We start from the raw sequence: 13,728 nt of genomic DNA, 5'->3' as shown, positions 1-13,728 counted from the left end.
CCGTGGCTGCGCCGGCGGGGGGGCTAGGGGGGCCAGCCTGCCGGGAGGTACGTGCTCCCTGCCGGTGCTCCCGGGCCCTGCCCAGGACATGGAGGGGCCGCTGTCCTCACCTTGCTCCCTCTGTGGGCTCCTCCAGGTTGTATAAGGCTCTCCGAGACCCTTGCCTGGGGCCACTGGCCTAGCCGGCATCAGGGAACCAGAAGGGAATGGGGTGGATGGGGAGAGTCTCTGGCCCCGGGGGCTGGCTGGCCGGGAGGGCCCTTCCCCCCGTCAGGACAGCCTCTGCCTTCTCAACCAGCCACGGGGTGGAGCTGGTGAATGCCTTGGCCTTGTTCCTGCTGCTGCTGCTCAACCTCGTCCTCATCGGGCGGCAGGACCGGCTGAAGCGGCGGGAGGTGGAACGGAGGCTCCGAGGGATCATCGACCAGATCCAAGGTGAGGCCTGGGCTGGGCGCATCTGTGGGAAACGATCCCCCGTGATGGGTCAGAGCCCCCAGCCAGGAGCCCAGTACAGAGGGGCCACTGGTAGTCAGCATTGTGGGGGCCTTGACTACAGGACAGTGAGAAAGTTGCCCCGCCCTGTTGAGACAGCTGTGAGCACCCAGGCAGCGACCCTCCGGGAAGAGGAAGGAAGGGGTGTGGGCACCACTCCCTGGGCGTATGTGGGTCTGCCTACCATGCAGAGCCGTGGGTGAGAAGGGGGTTTCCTTCCTTCCATTCCCATCAGATGCCCTCAGGGAGGGCAAGGAGGTCAGGTGGCCAGACGCCATGTACCCAGACCTCCACATGCCCTTCGCACCATCCTGGTCCCTGCACTGGGCCTACAGAGATGGACACCTGGTCAACCTGCCCGTTAGCCTGTTGGTGGAAGGAGACATCATTGCTCTGAGGCCTGGCCAGGAATCTTTCGCTTCTCTGAGGGGAATCAAGGTAGCACGAGGCTTTTTTCCTTCCCTGGAGATGCCGTGGCAGCACCCACAGGCGACGGTGGGTGGGAGTCCTAGGTGCAATCCCGACGTCTCCTGGCAGCTCACAGCTGCTTGGCCAGGGCCCCTGGGCAGGGCAAGACTATCTCCCTGCCCCGTGCTGTTCCTTCTTCTCCTGGGCCTCTAGCACCAGGAATCCAGGCCCACACACCCCTGCTAAATGACCATCCTGCAGCTGGGGGAGGTCTCGCTTAGCTGGGATTGGCCAGGAGGGGGGCCCCTGATGGAACAGTCTATGCGCTCACCTCCCTCACTGCTGGCAGGATGATGAGCATATTGTCTTGGAGCCGGGAGACCTGTTCCCCCCTTTCTCTCCACCCCCCTCGCCGCGGGGAGAAGTGAAGAAAGGCCCACAGAACCCCCAGCAGCACCGGCTCTTCCGTGTCCTCGAGACCCCTGTGATTGACAACATCAGGTAGGAGGAGCTGACAGGGAAGGAGCCTGGTCCCTCTCTCATGAGGGCAGCATCTCCCGGCCCCTCTCCTTAGCCTCTGTGACAATTCTCAGACTGGGGTGCCCTCCTCCTGGTCTGGACTGGGGGTGACCACAGGCCACAGGTGTTCCTCAGCTAGGCCCAGATGGCAGCAATGTCCAGCTGAGAGGACCAGAGTCCTTCTGAGGTGTGGTCTCTGGCTTCTCCCCAGAGCAGGGCTAAGGGTCGCCTCTTCTGCAGGTGGTGCCTGGACATGGCCCTGGCCCGCCCGGTCACTGCGCTGGACAACGAGAGGTTCACGGTGCAGTCTGTGATGCTGCACTACGCTGTGCCCGTGGTCCTGGTGCGTGGGGGCCACAGGGTACCAGGGAGGGCTGGGTAGGGGTGAGTGCGAGAAGGCAGAAGGTCCCAGAGTGAGTGGCAGAGGAAGGGCAGCCGTGAGGCCTGGTCCCTCTGCAGGGGAGGGGTTAAGGCTGTGCCTGTCGCCTCCCCAACAGGCTGGCTTTCTCATCACCAACGCCTTGCGCTTCATGTTCAGTGCCCCCGGGGTCACCTCCTGGCAGTACACCCTGCTCCAGCTGCAGGCAAGTGCTGCCCTTCCCCTCCCCATGCTCTTCCCAGCCCCGCACGGCTGGTCCCCTCACCATGCCCTGCTGTCCCTCTGTGCAACCCAGAGGTTGCTCAGGCATCAACTTAAAATATCTCCTTCCTTCTCCCGTTCCCTTCCTCTCCCTGCCAGCCGTCCCTTCCAACCTGGGGATGAATGGCCACGGGCCCTCCCCTCCCCTCCCTGGGCCGTGGCTCTCAGGGAGCCTCCACACGGCTCGCTCTTCCCCAGGTGAACGGCGTCCTGCCCATCCTCCCCCTGCTCTTTCCAGTCCTCTGGGTTCTGGCAACCGCCTGCGGAGAAGCCCGTGTCCTGGCCCAGATGAGCAAGGCCTCGCCCAGCTCTCTGGTAGGTTCTGAGACATCTGGGGTGGGGAGTGGACAGAGGCAGTAACAAGAGGGAATGGGCAATACCCGGAGAACAGGGGGTAGTCCAACCCCACCATGGGCTCAGTGTGTTGGCTGGCCTGGGCAGTTCCCTGAGGTCACCAGCCCTGTCCCTTCTAGAAGATTCTCCCGGTCAGGCTCCCAATGTGGGTGAGCGACCATCTGGCTCCCACCTGTGGAGGGGCAGGCCCCTTCCCCACCAGCTTGTCACCTGTGTGAGAGTAGCTTTTCCCTCCTTGAGTCCCACACCCTTTCCCTGTGCAGTTGGCCAAGTTCTCGGAGGACACTCTTAGCAGCTACACAGAGGCCGTCTCCTCTCAGGTACATGACCCAGGGAGGGCTTTGCCCCCACCCCTTCCCGGGGCCCTGGGATTCTCTATTTATGGCCTTGAGCCTCCCACCAGGCTCTAGGAGCCCCCCACCCTCCACTGTTGCATGGGGAGATACCCTGGCCTGTGTCCATAGCACGTAGTGCCCTGTCGTAGACAGAGGCCCCTCTGCCCCCACTTCTCAGTGCCCCCCTGGTCTTTTCCCGCTGTTGGCCCCAGAGTCATCTCCAGGGAAGTAAGCCTGACCCCAGGCAGCCTTGCTCTCCCACCAGGAAATGCTGCGCTGCATCTGGGGCCACTTCCTGAGGGTGATCCAAGGGACCTCACCGACGCTTAGCCACAGCTCCAGCCTGCTGCACAGCCTGGGCTCCGTCACGGTGAGGGTGGCCCCGGGAGGAGGCTCCTCGCGCCAGGCCTGCTGCCCGGCTGAGTGTGGGTAGCCCCTCTGCCCCTTGAGTGGCCATTGGCCAATGCCCACCTCTCTCCCTGCAGGTCCTGTGCTGTGTAGACAAACAGGGGATCCTGTCTTGGCCAAACCCCAGCCCAGAGACCGTGCTGTTCTTCAGTGGGAAGGTGGAGCCCCCCCACAGCAGCCACGAGGATCTGACGGATGACCTGTCCACCCGCTCCTTCTGCCACCCCGAGGTAGAGGAGGAGGTACGGCCAGCTCCATGGGCCCGACTCTGGGCCAGGCTGTTTAGCCTTGGAGCCTGGCCAGCGGCCTCAGGGAGGGAGGTTTAGGAGGGAGAAAGAGGGTTCCAAGCAGCACCGGCGTCTGCTTCAGAGCAGTTCGGGTGAAGCTACAGGCCAAGGCAGCGAGGGAATTAGAGCCGCCCGCCTCCCTAGCCCGTGGGAGCCGCCGGGACCTGGTCCGAGGCCTGTGCTCCTTGTCCTCCTCAGCCCCACGAACGAGATGCCCTCCTAGCCGGCCCCCTGAACAATACCCTGCACCCTTTGAATGAGCAGGAGTGTGGTGACTGGCCTGGTGACAGCTCCAAGCACCCCGAGCCCTACTCTCACCACAAAGCACACGGCCGCAGCAAACACCCGTCCGGCTCCAGCGTGAGCTTTAGCAGGGACACTGAAGGCGGTGAAGAGCCAGGCAAGGTGAGAGGGGCGGGCAGAGCCACATCACCTACTGTAGGCCATCCCGGCCTCCCCTGCCAGGCACCTCCACTGGCACCTGGACTGACTGACTGGGTCTGGAAGAACACGGGAGTCACAGCCATCCACCTCCAAGTCTGGCTGGCAGGCTAACCTCCTGAGGCCTTGCCCAGGTCACTTCCATGAAGAGGGCCCATCCCCACTTCCAGTTCCCGCCATGGTCACTGGTCTAATGAGAACCTTCTAAGCACATAGGGCTGGTGGCTCCTTTGCAGACATTTCCCTGTGGCTGGCAAAGGCCCCCTGTCATTTCTTCTTTGGAACTGCCCGTGTCATCAGGTGTAGATAGTAGATGCAGACAGGAGCCCAAGGGGGTCAGGAAGTGGATTGCAGGAAGGTGGGGAGATGGCGAGTGCAAGGGAAGGGTGCCTCTTCCCAAGGGCGTATCTTCTGCCTGCATGCCTCCTGGTTGGTCTGAGTCCCCGTCCCTTTCACCTCCTCCAGCCCCAGCCTGGGACGGAGGGTGAGCCCTACGAGGCGGAGGACTTTGTGTGCGACTACCACCTGGAGATGCTGAGCCTGTCCCAGGACCAGCAGAACCCCTCCTGCATCCAGTTCGACGACTCCAACTGGCAGCTCCACCTCACCTCGCTCAAGCCCCTGGGCCTCAACGTGCTGTTGAACCTGTGCAGCGCCAGCGTCACGGAGCGCCTGTGCCGGTTCTCAGACCACCTGCGCAACATCGCCCTGCAGGAGAGCCACAGCGCCGTACTGCCCGTGCACGTGCCCTGGGGGCTCTGCGAGCTCGCCCGTCTCATCGGTACGAGCCACCTGCAGTAGGGGCCCGGTGCCAACTCCTATGGCCCGGGCCCTCACTCGGCTTTTGATTGTCATGAGCACCGTCTAGTCCACTCTCTGAGCTGCTGGTTGTCCCCCTTTGGCCAGACACTGCCATGTGGACAGTCTCCCAGTCTGGAAAGATAGCTGATTGTTGGGGTAGGAAGATAGAGGGAAGCAGCCGGGCTGACTGGTGCTGTCTGTCCAGCAAGGGGACTCGAGGTAGCGCTCGCATGCAGAGGCCCTAAGTTCCCTCCCCTCATCCTGCAGGCTTCACTCCTGGGGCCAAGGAGCTCTTCAAGCAGCAGAACCACCTTGCTCTGTACCGCCTCCCCAGTGCAGAGACGATGAAGGAGACCTCGCTGGGGCGGCTGTCCTGTGTCACCAAGCGGCGCCCTCCCCTCAGCCATATGATCAGCCTCTTCACCAAGGACACCACCACCAGTGAGCCTCCTGTCCGTCTTGGCCAGCACTAGGCCAGGCCTTCCAGAGTTGAACAAGGAGCCCTGCCCTGCCCCAGCCTTTCTAGGGATGACTGGGCCAATGAAAGTGGGTTGTGCCCTAAGCCCACTAATGTGGCTGGGCCTGGGCTTAGAGACCTGTGCGGGATGGTGATGGCTGCGGAGGATGGCTCATCTGCAGGATGGGAAGCACAGGGTCTGCATTTCAGGCCCAGTGGTGTTCCCCAGAGGCCTGCAGGTCATCAGGGCCGGGCGTCCCCTCCTCTTAGCACCTGTCTCAGGATGGGAGAGTGCTACCTGTTAGGGTCGCGGTGAGGGGCAGAGGCTAGTTTGGGGCATCCATGGTTTGGCCTTTTTCTCCCCTGCACCCAGGCACAGAACAGATGCTGTCCCATGGCACGGCCGACGTGGTCTTGGAGGCCTGCACGGATTTCTGGGACGGAGCCCCTTTCCAGACATTTCCCTGTGGCTGGCAAAGGCCCCCTGTCATTTCTTCTTTGGAACTGCCCGTGTCATCAGGTGTAGATAGTAGATGCAGACAGGAGCCCAAGGGGGTCAGGAAGTGGATTGCAGGAAGGTGGGGAGATGGCGAGTGCAAGGGAAGGGTGCCTCTTCCCAAGGGCGTATCTTCTGCCTGCATGCCTCCTGGTTGGTCTGAGTCCCCGTCCCTTTCACCTCCTCCAGCCCCAGCCTGGGACGGAGGGTGAGCCCTACGAGGCGGAGGACTTTGTGTGCGACTACCACCTGGAGATGCTGAGCCTGTCCCAGGACCAGCAGAACCCCTCCTGCATCCAGTTCGACGACTCCAACTGGCAGCTCCACCTCACCTCGCTCAAGCCCCTGGGCCTCAACGTGCTGTTGAACCTGTGCAGCGCCAGCGTCACGGAGCGCCTGTGCCGGTTCTCAGACCACCTGCGCAACATCGCCCTGCAGGAGAGCCACAGCGCCGTACTGCCCGTGCACGTGCCCTGGGGGCTCTGCGAGCTCGCCCGTCTCATCGGTACGAGCCACCTGCAGTAGGGGCCCGGTGCCAACTCCTATGGCCCGGGCCCTCACTCGGCTTTTGATTGTCATGAGCACCGTCTAGTCCACTCTCTGAGCTGCTGGTTGTCCCCCTTTGGCCAGACACTGCCATGTGGACAGTCTCCCAGTCTGGAAAGATAGCTGATTGTTGGGGTAGGAAGATAGAGGGAAGCAGCCGGGCTGACTGGTGCTGTCTGTCCAGCAAGGGGACTCGAGGTAGCGCTCGCATGCAGAGGCCCTAAGTTCCCTCCCCTCATCCTGCAGGCTTCACTCCTGGGGCCAAGGAGCTCTTCAAGCAGCAGAACCACCTTGCTCTGTACCGCCTCCCCAGTGCAGAGACGATGAAGGAGACCTCGCTGGGGCGGCTGTCCTGTGTCACCAAGCGGCGCCCTCCCCTCAGCCATATGATCAGCCTCTTCACCAAGGACACCACCACCAGTGAGCCTCCTGTCCGTCTTGGCCAGCACTAGGCCAGGCCTTCCAGAGTTGAACAAGGAGCCCTGCCCTGCCCCAGCCTTTCTAGGGATGACTGGGCCAATGAAAGTGGGTTGTGCCCTAAGCCCACTAATGTGGCTGGGCCTGGGCTTAGAGACCTGTGCGGGATGGTGATGGCTGCGGAGGATGGCTCATCTGCAGGATGGGAAGCACAGGGTCTGCATTTCAGGCCCAGTGGTGTTCCCCAGAGGCCTGCAGGTCATCAGGGCCGGGCGTCCCCTCCTCTTAGCACCTGTCTCAGGATGGGAGAGTGCTACCTGTTAGGGTCGCGGTGAGGGGCAGAGGCTAGTTTGGGGCATCCATGGTTTGGCCTTTTTCTCCCCTGCACCCAGGCACAGAACAGATGCTGTCCCATGGCACGGCCGACGTGGTCTTGGAGGCCTGCACGGATTTCTGGGACGGAGCTGACATCTACCCTCTTTCCGGTTCTGACCGGTGGGTGGGGGGCTGCCCTCGGGGAGAGCAGTCGACTCAGCTCTGCGGGTCTGCCTGCTCATCTCACAGGCACGGGACAGCCCGGGACCACTCACCTCATTTCCGCCCCACTTTCCTGGCAGAAAGAAAGTGCTGGATTTCTACCAGCGAGCCTGCCTGTCTGGTTACTGCTCCGCCTTTGCCTACAAGCCCATGACGTGCTCCCTGTCCTCTCAGCTCAATGGCAAGTGCATCGAGCTGGTGCAGGTGCCCGGTCAGAGCAGCATCTTCACTACCTGCGAGCTGCCCAGCACCGTCCCCATCAAGCAGAACACCCGGCACAACAGCTGGAGCTCTGATGGTACCTGTGTGTCCGTCCAGCCCAACGGGGCTGGAGCTGGGAGCCCAGGCGTGGGGAGGGCTGCGGCATCATTGCAGTGCAGGGTGTGGTGGGCACAGCAGGGATGCCAGGGCGGCACTCACTGTATGGTGACGTGAGCGGTCCCTTTGTTTTCACCTACGAAGAGGTGCTTACTCTGCCCTGCTCACAGGTTTGTGGGGATGTCAAGTGGGAAAATGTATATCAAAGCGCTTTCTTGGAAGGTGCTAAAGCAGCATACATGTGAGCATTAGCCTTAGTAGACGAAAGACCAGGCCACACCCTGCTGGAGTAGGGGGACCAAGAAACCACCCCCCAGCCAGACATACACTTACGGGGACTTAGGAACCCAAGAGACCATGAGCTGAAGCGATCGCTGAGGGGGTGGCCCCGTAACCCCAGAGCAGGGGCGGGTGGGAGCTGACTGATGGCCCCAGATGGCCACCTGACTGATGAGTACCTTTCATTGTCTTCTCTCCCGTGTCTGTTGGCTCTGTTGTGTGTCTTGGCTGTGTGTGCGTGACTGTGTGTGGTCCCCTGGGGCCCACGTGCTCACTGCTTTTGGGTGTGGCATTTGGGCTGCTTCCTGGAATCTGCCGGTTCCTGGGCATCCCGACTGGGCCATGTCCCCGCTGTGTCCCGGCCGGGCTCTGTGCCCTGTGCCTGCCTGAAGAAGGGATCGGGGAGGTGCTGGAGAAGGAAGACTGCCTGCAGGCCCTGAGTGGCCAGATCTTCATGGGTGTGGTGTCCTCCCAGTACCAGGCCCGGCTGGACATCGTGCGCCTCATCGACGGGCTGGTCAACGCCTGCATCCGCTTCGTCTACTTCTCTCTAGAGGACGAGCTCAAAAGCAAGGTGGGAGAGCCACCCTGCCGCTGCGACCTTTCTCCCAAGGGCTTCTGGGCCCATCTCTTCACTGCCACCTACCTTCATAGGTGTTTGCAGAGAAGATGGGCCTGGAGACGGGTTGGAACTGCCACATCTCCCTCACGCCCAATGGCGACATGCCCGGCTCCGAGATCCCCCCCTCCAGCCCCAGCCACGCAGGCTCACTGCACGATGACCTGAATCAGGGTGAGGTCAAAGGCTTGCCTGCCTTGGGGCTTGGGGTGTGGGTGGGAGACATGCCTTCCTTAGGGCCTTTCTGGTCAGCGTATCCCCTGGGAGATAGTTCCAATGTCCCCCAAGGTAAGGGTAACAGCAGGGGCAGGGGAGAAGAGACCTGGAGGCTGGAAGTCCTGTGCCATCCGCAGGGCGAGGAAAAGCCCCCAGAAGGCTGGCGCCAAGGTAAGGGACAGGCTTTCGTACCCACAGTGTCCCGAGATGATGCGGAAGGGCTCCTGCTCATGGAGGAAGAGGGTCACTCAGACCTCATCAGCTTCCAGCCAACGGACAGTGACATCCCCAGCTTCCTGGAGGACTGCAACCGGGTACAGTGGCCAGATCTGTCCCTGCACTCCCGGAAGTGGCCCCTCGGCCGGCCCAGGGAGAGAGGGCGGCGTGGTAGGGTGCGGTGGAGGGGGGCAGGCAGGTGGGGAGGAATTTGCGCCCATCCCGAGGCATTGGCGTCCGCTTTCTCCAGGCCAAGCTGCCCCGGGGCATCCACCAGGTGCGGCCCCACCTGCAGAACATCGACAACGTGCCCTTGCTGGTGCCCCTCTTCACCGACTGTACCCCTGAGAGTGAGTGCCGAGGCTTGGGCTCCCCCTGGGATATGGGGGGGATGGAGATTTCCCATGCAGGGAGTAGAGGAACCTGGGCTGGGATCCATCCAGTGGCCTCCAGCCGTGGGGGTGCCCATCCTGGGGAGCCAGAAGCAGCAGTGGTCGTATGATCATGTGCTGGGGTGGAATTCTTCCCAAGAGGGGCTCATTTCATGTCACCTCCGGCCTGCCCGACCCTGGATCTCTGCCCTGCGCCCACACGGAGCTCCACCCACCTGACCACCATGCCCCCGCCTTGCCCCTAGCCATGTGTGAGATGATAAAGATCATGCAGGAGTACGGCGAGGTGACCTGCTGCCTGGGCAGCTCTGCCAACCTGCGCAACAGCTGCCTCTTCCTCCAGAGCGACATCAGGTCAGGGCGAGGCCCTGCCCTGGCTGGGACCACGGCCCCTGGGCGTGGTGGGAGGAGGGCTGGGTGCCGAGCCCTGGACATGGGTCTCTGTGGAGTGCAGCTGATGGCCCTTTCCCTGCACTGAGCAGCATTGCCCTGGATCCCCTGTACCCATCTCGGTGCTCCTGGGAGACCTTTGGCTACGCCACCAGCACCAGCATGGCCCAGGCCTCGGATGGCCTTTCTCCCCTGCAGCTGTCGGGGCAGCTCAACAGCCTGCCCTGCTCGCTGACCTTCCGCCAGGAGGAGACCATCAGCATCATCCGGCTCATCGAGCAGGTGGGGCGGCGCGGAGCCCGGGCAGAAGGGCAATGCAAGGCCCTCCTGGGCCCTGGGCCTCATCCCCAGCCTCCTGACAGAACTCTCCCAGGCAGCTGGGCTGCTCTGCCCCTTCCTCCCCAAGGGGGATCTGGCATGGGCATCCGGCTCTTGGCTGAAGCTCGTCAGCTGTGGGGCCTGAGAGCGACGAGGCATGTCAGGGCCTCCAACTGTCCTCTTGTCTCTAGGCTCGGCACGCCACCTACGGCATCCGGAAGTGCTTCCTTTTCCTGCTGCAGTGCCAGCTGACGCTCGTGGTCATCCAGGTGAGGTGGGGCTAGCACACGACTTGCCCCCTTGCTGCCCTCTCTGCTCTGCTGTGGGAGGCTGGTCGTAGCAGTCCAGTGAGGGGTCACCAGGCTCTGAGAACCCTTAGGCTCTCGGAGATGACCCCATGGGCAGCTCCTCCCAGCCAGGGCCTCAGCACCTGTGGGGGTCCAGGCAGGGAAAGCAGGCTCTCAGGTCTCTGCCGAGGCTCACTGTGGCTCTCGGGTCCTTCCCGGCCAGTTCCTGTCTTGCCTGGTCCAGCTGCCCCCACTCCTGAGCACCACCGACATCCTGTGGCTCTCATGCTTCTGCTACCCTCTGCTCAGGTGAGCAGCCAAGCCCCTTGCGCCCTGGCCGGGGGAGGGCATGTCACCCAGCATCCCCAGGAGCACGGGCTCGACTCTGTACAGGAGGCACCGAGGAAGCACCCCTTCTCCTTTCACCATCTCCCCCCTAGACTAGACCTCACTTCCGACTCCATAAATGATTCCCCTAGAGCACTGGGGGGCAGAGGGTCCCAGTCGCCACTGTCCCTTCACCCAGTCTCTGCTTTGCAGCATCTCTCTGCTGGGGAAGCCCCCCCACAGTTCCATCATGTCTATGGCAACAGGGAAGAACCTTCAGTCCATTCCCAAGAAGGTAAGCCACGCAGACCTGGGGCCTGGGCCTTATTGGAGAGTGTGAGTGTGCGCAGAGGGGGCTGAGGGCCGGTGGCGGGAAGAGGGCCTGACCTGGAAGGCTCTGGAGAGATGGAGACAGAGCTCCCATCAGAACTGGAACACTGACAGGTGCCTGGTCCTCCCCAGATCAGAGAGGAGGTGGTGGTGCAGAGCTGAGAGGCCCCTGCCGGGCACCACCCTACTCCTGTCCCTGTCCTCCCAACCACCGCATTTCTAAGAGCAGTTGAATACGCTCAGCAGTGGGCCGTGCCAGCCCTTCCATGCAGCCGGTAGGGGGGGCTCCTGGGAGTGACCAGTCTCCCTCCTCCCGCAGACTCAGCACTACTTCCTGCTCTGCTTCTTGCTCAAGTTCAGCCTCACCATCAGCTCCTGCCTCATCTGTTTCGGCTTCACGCTGCAGAGCTTCTGCGACAGCTCCCGGAACGGCAACCTCACCAACTGCTCCTCCATCCTGCTGCACAGGTGGGCCCCGCCCCAGGGCTCTGCCCAACGCCCGCCTCGGGGACCTCGTCCTGGCCCCCCAGCCTACTCCCCAGTGGCCCCAGTGGAGGCTGAGCCCACACCTTGCTTTGGTAGCAATGACGACAGAGCTCCAGCCTGGTTTGAGGACTTTGCCAACGGGCTGCTGTCGGCTCAGAAGCTCACCGCTGCCTTGATTGTCCTGCACACAGGTGAGGCTTCTCCCTTGGAAGGGCCGATGGCAGCTGGGGGGTGGCCCCAGTTCAGGGGAGGGAGAGGCCTTGCATCAAGAAGTCTTCCACCGCCCATTGACCCCATTTTCTTCAGTCTTCATTTCCATCACGCACGTGCATCGTACCAAGCCCCTGTGGAGAAAGAGCCCCTTGACGAACCTCTGGTGGGCCGTGACGGTGCCGGTGGTGTGAGTATCACTCGGCTGGCACCGGGGGCTTCTGCTGGGCTAGGACTGGAGGGTGGGATTGGGGCCAGAGGCTTAACCGTGCCCTCCTTGAGCAGTGTGGAGGGAAGCCGGGAAGGAAGGACGCCTCTGGGTTCACCCGGGTGTGCCATCTCCTCCTGTAGGCTGCTGGGCCAAGTGGTCCAGACGGTGGTGGACTTGCAGCTGTGGACGCACAGGGCCAGCCGTGTCCACTTTGGCCTGGAGGATGTGCCCCTGCTGACGTGGCTCCTGGGCTGCCTGTCCCTGGTCCTCGTGGTGGTCACCAACGAGATCGTAAAGCTGCACGAAATTCGGTGAGCTGCCAGCAAGCTCCTCCCTGTGGGCTCAGGGCTGCTCTCTAAACCCGCCACCCCCACCTCCCTTCCCCTGCCTTCCCACTGCCTGTCCCAACCCCATCCTCTGTCTTGTTTGTTCCCCAGTCTGAAGGTCTTTGCCAACCTGTGCTCTAATCTCCTGCCCCTCCAGGGTCCGTGTGCGCTACCAGAAGCGACAGAAGCTGCAATTTGAAACCAAGCTGGGCATGAACTCTCCCTTCTGAGCCATTGATTGGCCTTGGTTTGCCCTGGGCTAAGGCCAGAGCCATTGAGTCTGGGGTGTTGGCGTTTTGAATGTTCGGGGTCTGCCCTTGCACCCTATGGCATCAAAGGCCATCTTTGATGGCAGCTCCGCCGTCTTCCTGGCCTAGGGCTAACTGTGGGCAGTTCTGTCTGTCCAGACAGCCTGGCTGTCCCCGGCCTATCCAGGGGCACTCTTGAATGTATGACCTCAGGCGCGTAAGGAGGAGCCAGGTGCCCCCGCCGTGGGCTGCCCCCCCGGGGGCCCCATAGCCCAGTGCCTCTGATCCGGGTCTACAGCAGTCTGGAAGCGCGGGGCAAGGGCCTCAGCCTTTTTTGGAAGGTGATGGTGGCAGCCATGAAGAGTGCCTTTTTGGGGCAGGGGCCTGCATGTGGCCCCAGTCCCTCCCCTCCTCCCTCCCTCTGGGCGAGAGGCACTGACTTGGACCTAAAGATGGAGAAGGTCCCTGGCCTGCCTCGGAGCCTCGTCCTGTGCCTGTTTAAGCTGGCCCCGAGGAAGGTGTCCGTCCTGTGGCCCCCTGCCCTGATTCTCCTGGGAGAAGTTTTTACTGGTGTATATTTTTTACTGAAAATGAGCCTTTTAGGAATGAATGTAGACTGGTTTGTATTAAAACTTGTAAACTGCATTAGAAAAACCTGTGGGCAGTCCATGAGGCAGCCACCATGGGGTCTGCCCATCCCAGGTGGTAGCCAGTGAGGCAGCCCAGGCCAGGACGGGAGGGCCCAGCCCTTCCTCCTTCCACATTGGTGGGTACCTGCAGGTGCGGCTCAGCAAGACCCCCGGCTCAGGCGCCCATGGCACAGATGCGAACACACAGCCCAGTCATGTGGAATGACACTTTCATTGATGTTAGTTGGGGAGAGGTTAATGGTTACAGAGCCTCGGGCCGGGACAAGGGGGTCAGGCGTCCAGCCCAGGTGGGCAGTGGGCGCTTCTGCTGCATCTGAGTCCCTCCAGCTCTGTGTCCTCTCAGGCAGTTAATAGATAGAATAAATTCCATTTAAAATATATGCATTTCTCTCTGCTTAAAAAATAACATTTACAGTTGAAAAGTTTGGACTCTTGGGATCCGTGTAAAGTGTATGAATTAATCCCATGGCCTCCTGCCCCTGCCAGCTTTGCCACATAAGTGAGGGGAGGCAAGGGCTGGCCTGGGCATGGCCGCTGGGGCTGTGGCCATGTTATTTACATCTTATGTACACCCGCGGAGAGGGATCGCAGCTAGGTGCGGCCTGCTGCAGGCTCTAGGTGCCGGGGCGGCAGAGGGTAGCAGAATGTGTTCCCTTAGCTCAGGGACTTGAGACACGGATTGGCAGGCTGTAGAAAAGGCACCCGAGAAACCCTGCCACTACCACCTCCTCAGCAGAAGAAAGCTCTTGTGCCTGTCCCGGAGGGCT

General features: G+C 61.9%; 1 protein-coding gene across 1 annotated transcript in view; it reads left to right on the top strand.

Annotated features, from left to right (window-relative positions):
* TMEM94 (transmembrane protein 94) overlaps positions 1-13,337 on the top strand; it is a gene marked incomplete in the record, with an annotated part of 20,709 nt that extends 7,372 nt beyond the window's left edge. The window contains 29 exon segments of the mRNA XM_014586768.2: positions 28-47; positions 299-435; positions 728-930; positions 1,250-1,401; positions 1,660-1,762; positions 1,917-2,003; positions 2,258-2,374; positions 2,677-2,733; positions 3,014-3,118; positions 3,234-3,398; positions 3,642-3,848; positions 4,350-4,665; positions 4,953-5,126; positions 6,994-7,096; positions 7,219-7,436; positions 8,128-8,309; positions 8,390-8,528; positions 8,769-8,884; positions 9,037-9,136; positions 9,424-9,532; positions 9,661-9,850; positions 10,078-10,155; positions 10,397-10,482; positions 10,714-10,795; positions 11,150-11,298; positions 11,413-11,507; positions 11,623-11,716; positions 11,878-12,048; positions 12,221-13,337. Coding sequence (XP_014442254.1) covers positions 28-47; positions 299-435; positions 728-930; positions 1,250-1,401; positions 1,660-1,762; positions 1,917-2,003; positions 2,258-2,374; positions 2,677-2,733; positions 3,014-3,118; positions 3,234-3,398; positions 3,642-3,848; positions 4,350-4,665; positions 4,953-5,126; positions 6,994-7,096; positions 7,219-7,436; positions 8,128-8,309; positions 8,390-8,528; positions 8,769-8,884; positions 9,037-9,136; positions 9,424-9,532; positions 9,661-9,850; positions 10,078-10,155; positions 10,397-10,482; positions 10,714-10,795; positions 11,150-11,298; positions 11,413-11,507; positions 11,623-11,716; positions 11,878-12,048; positions 12,221-12,293 — 3,828 coding nt within the window.
* Between the last annotated feature and the right edge of the window lie 391 nt (positions 13,338-13,728).

Source organism: Tupaia chinensis, unplaced genomic scaffold (genome assembly GCF_000334495.1).
Source record: "Tupaia chinensis unplaced genomic scaffold, TupChi_1.0 Scaffold000159_1, whole genome shotgun sequence".
In the NCBI taxonomy this organism is placed as follows: domain Eukaryota; kingdom Metazoa; phylum Chordata; class Mammalia; order Scandentia; family Tupaiidae; genus Tupaia; species Tupaia belangeri.
The sequence above is the reverse complement of the archived record's forward strand: the minus strand, read 5'-3'. Positions and strand labels throughout refer to the sequence as shown.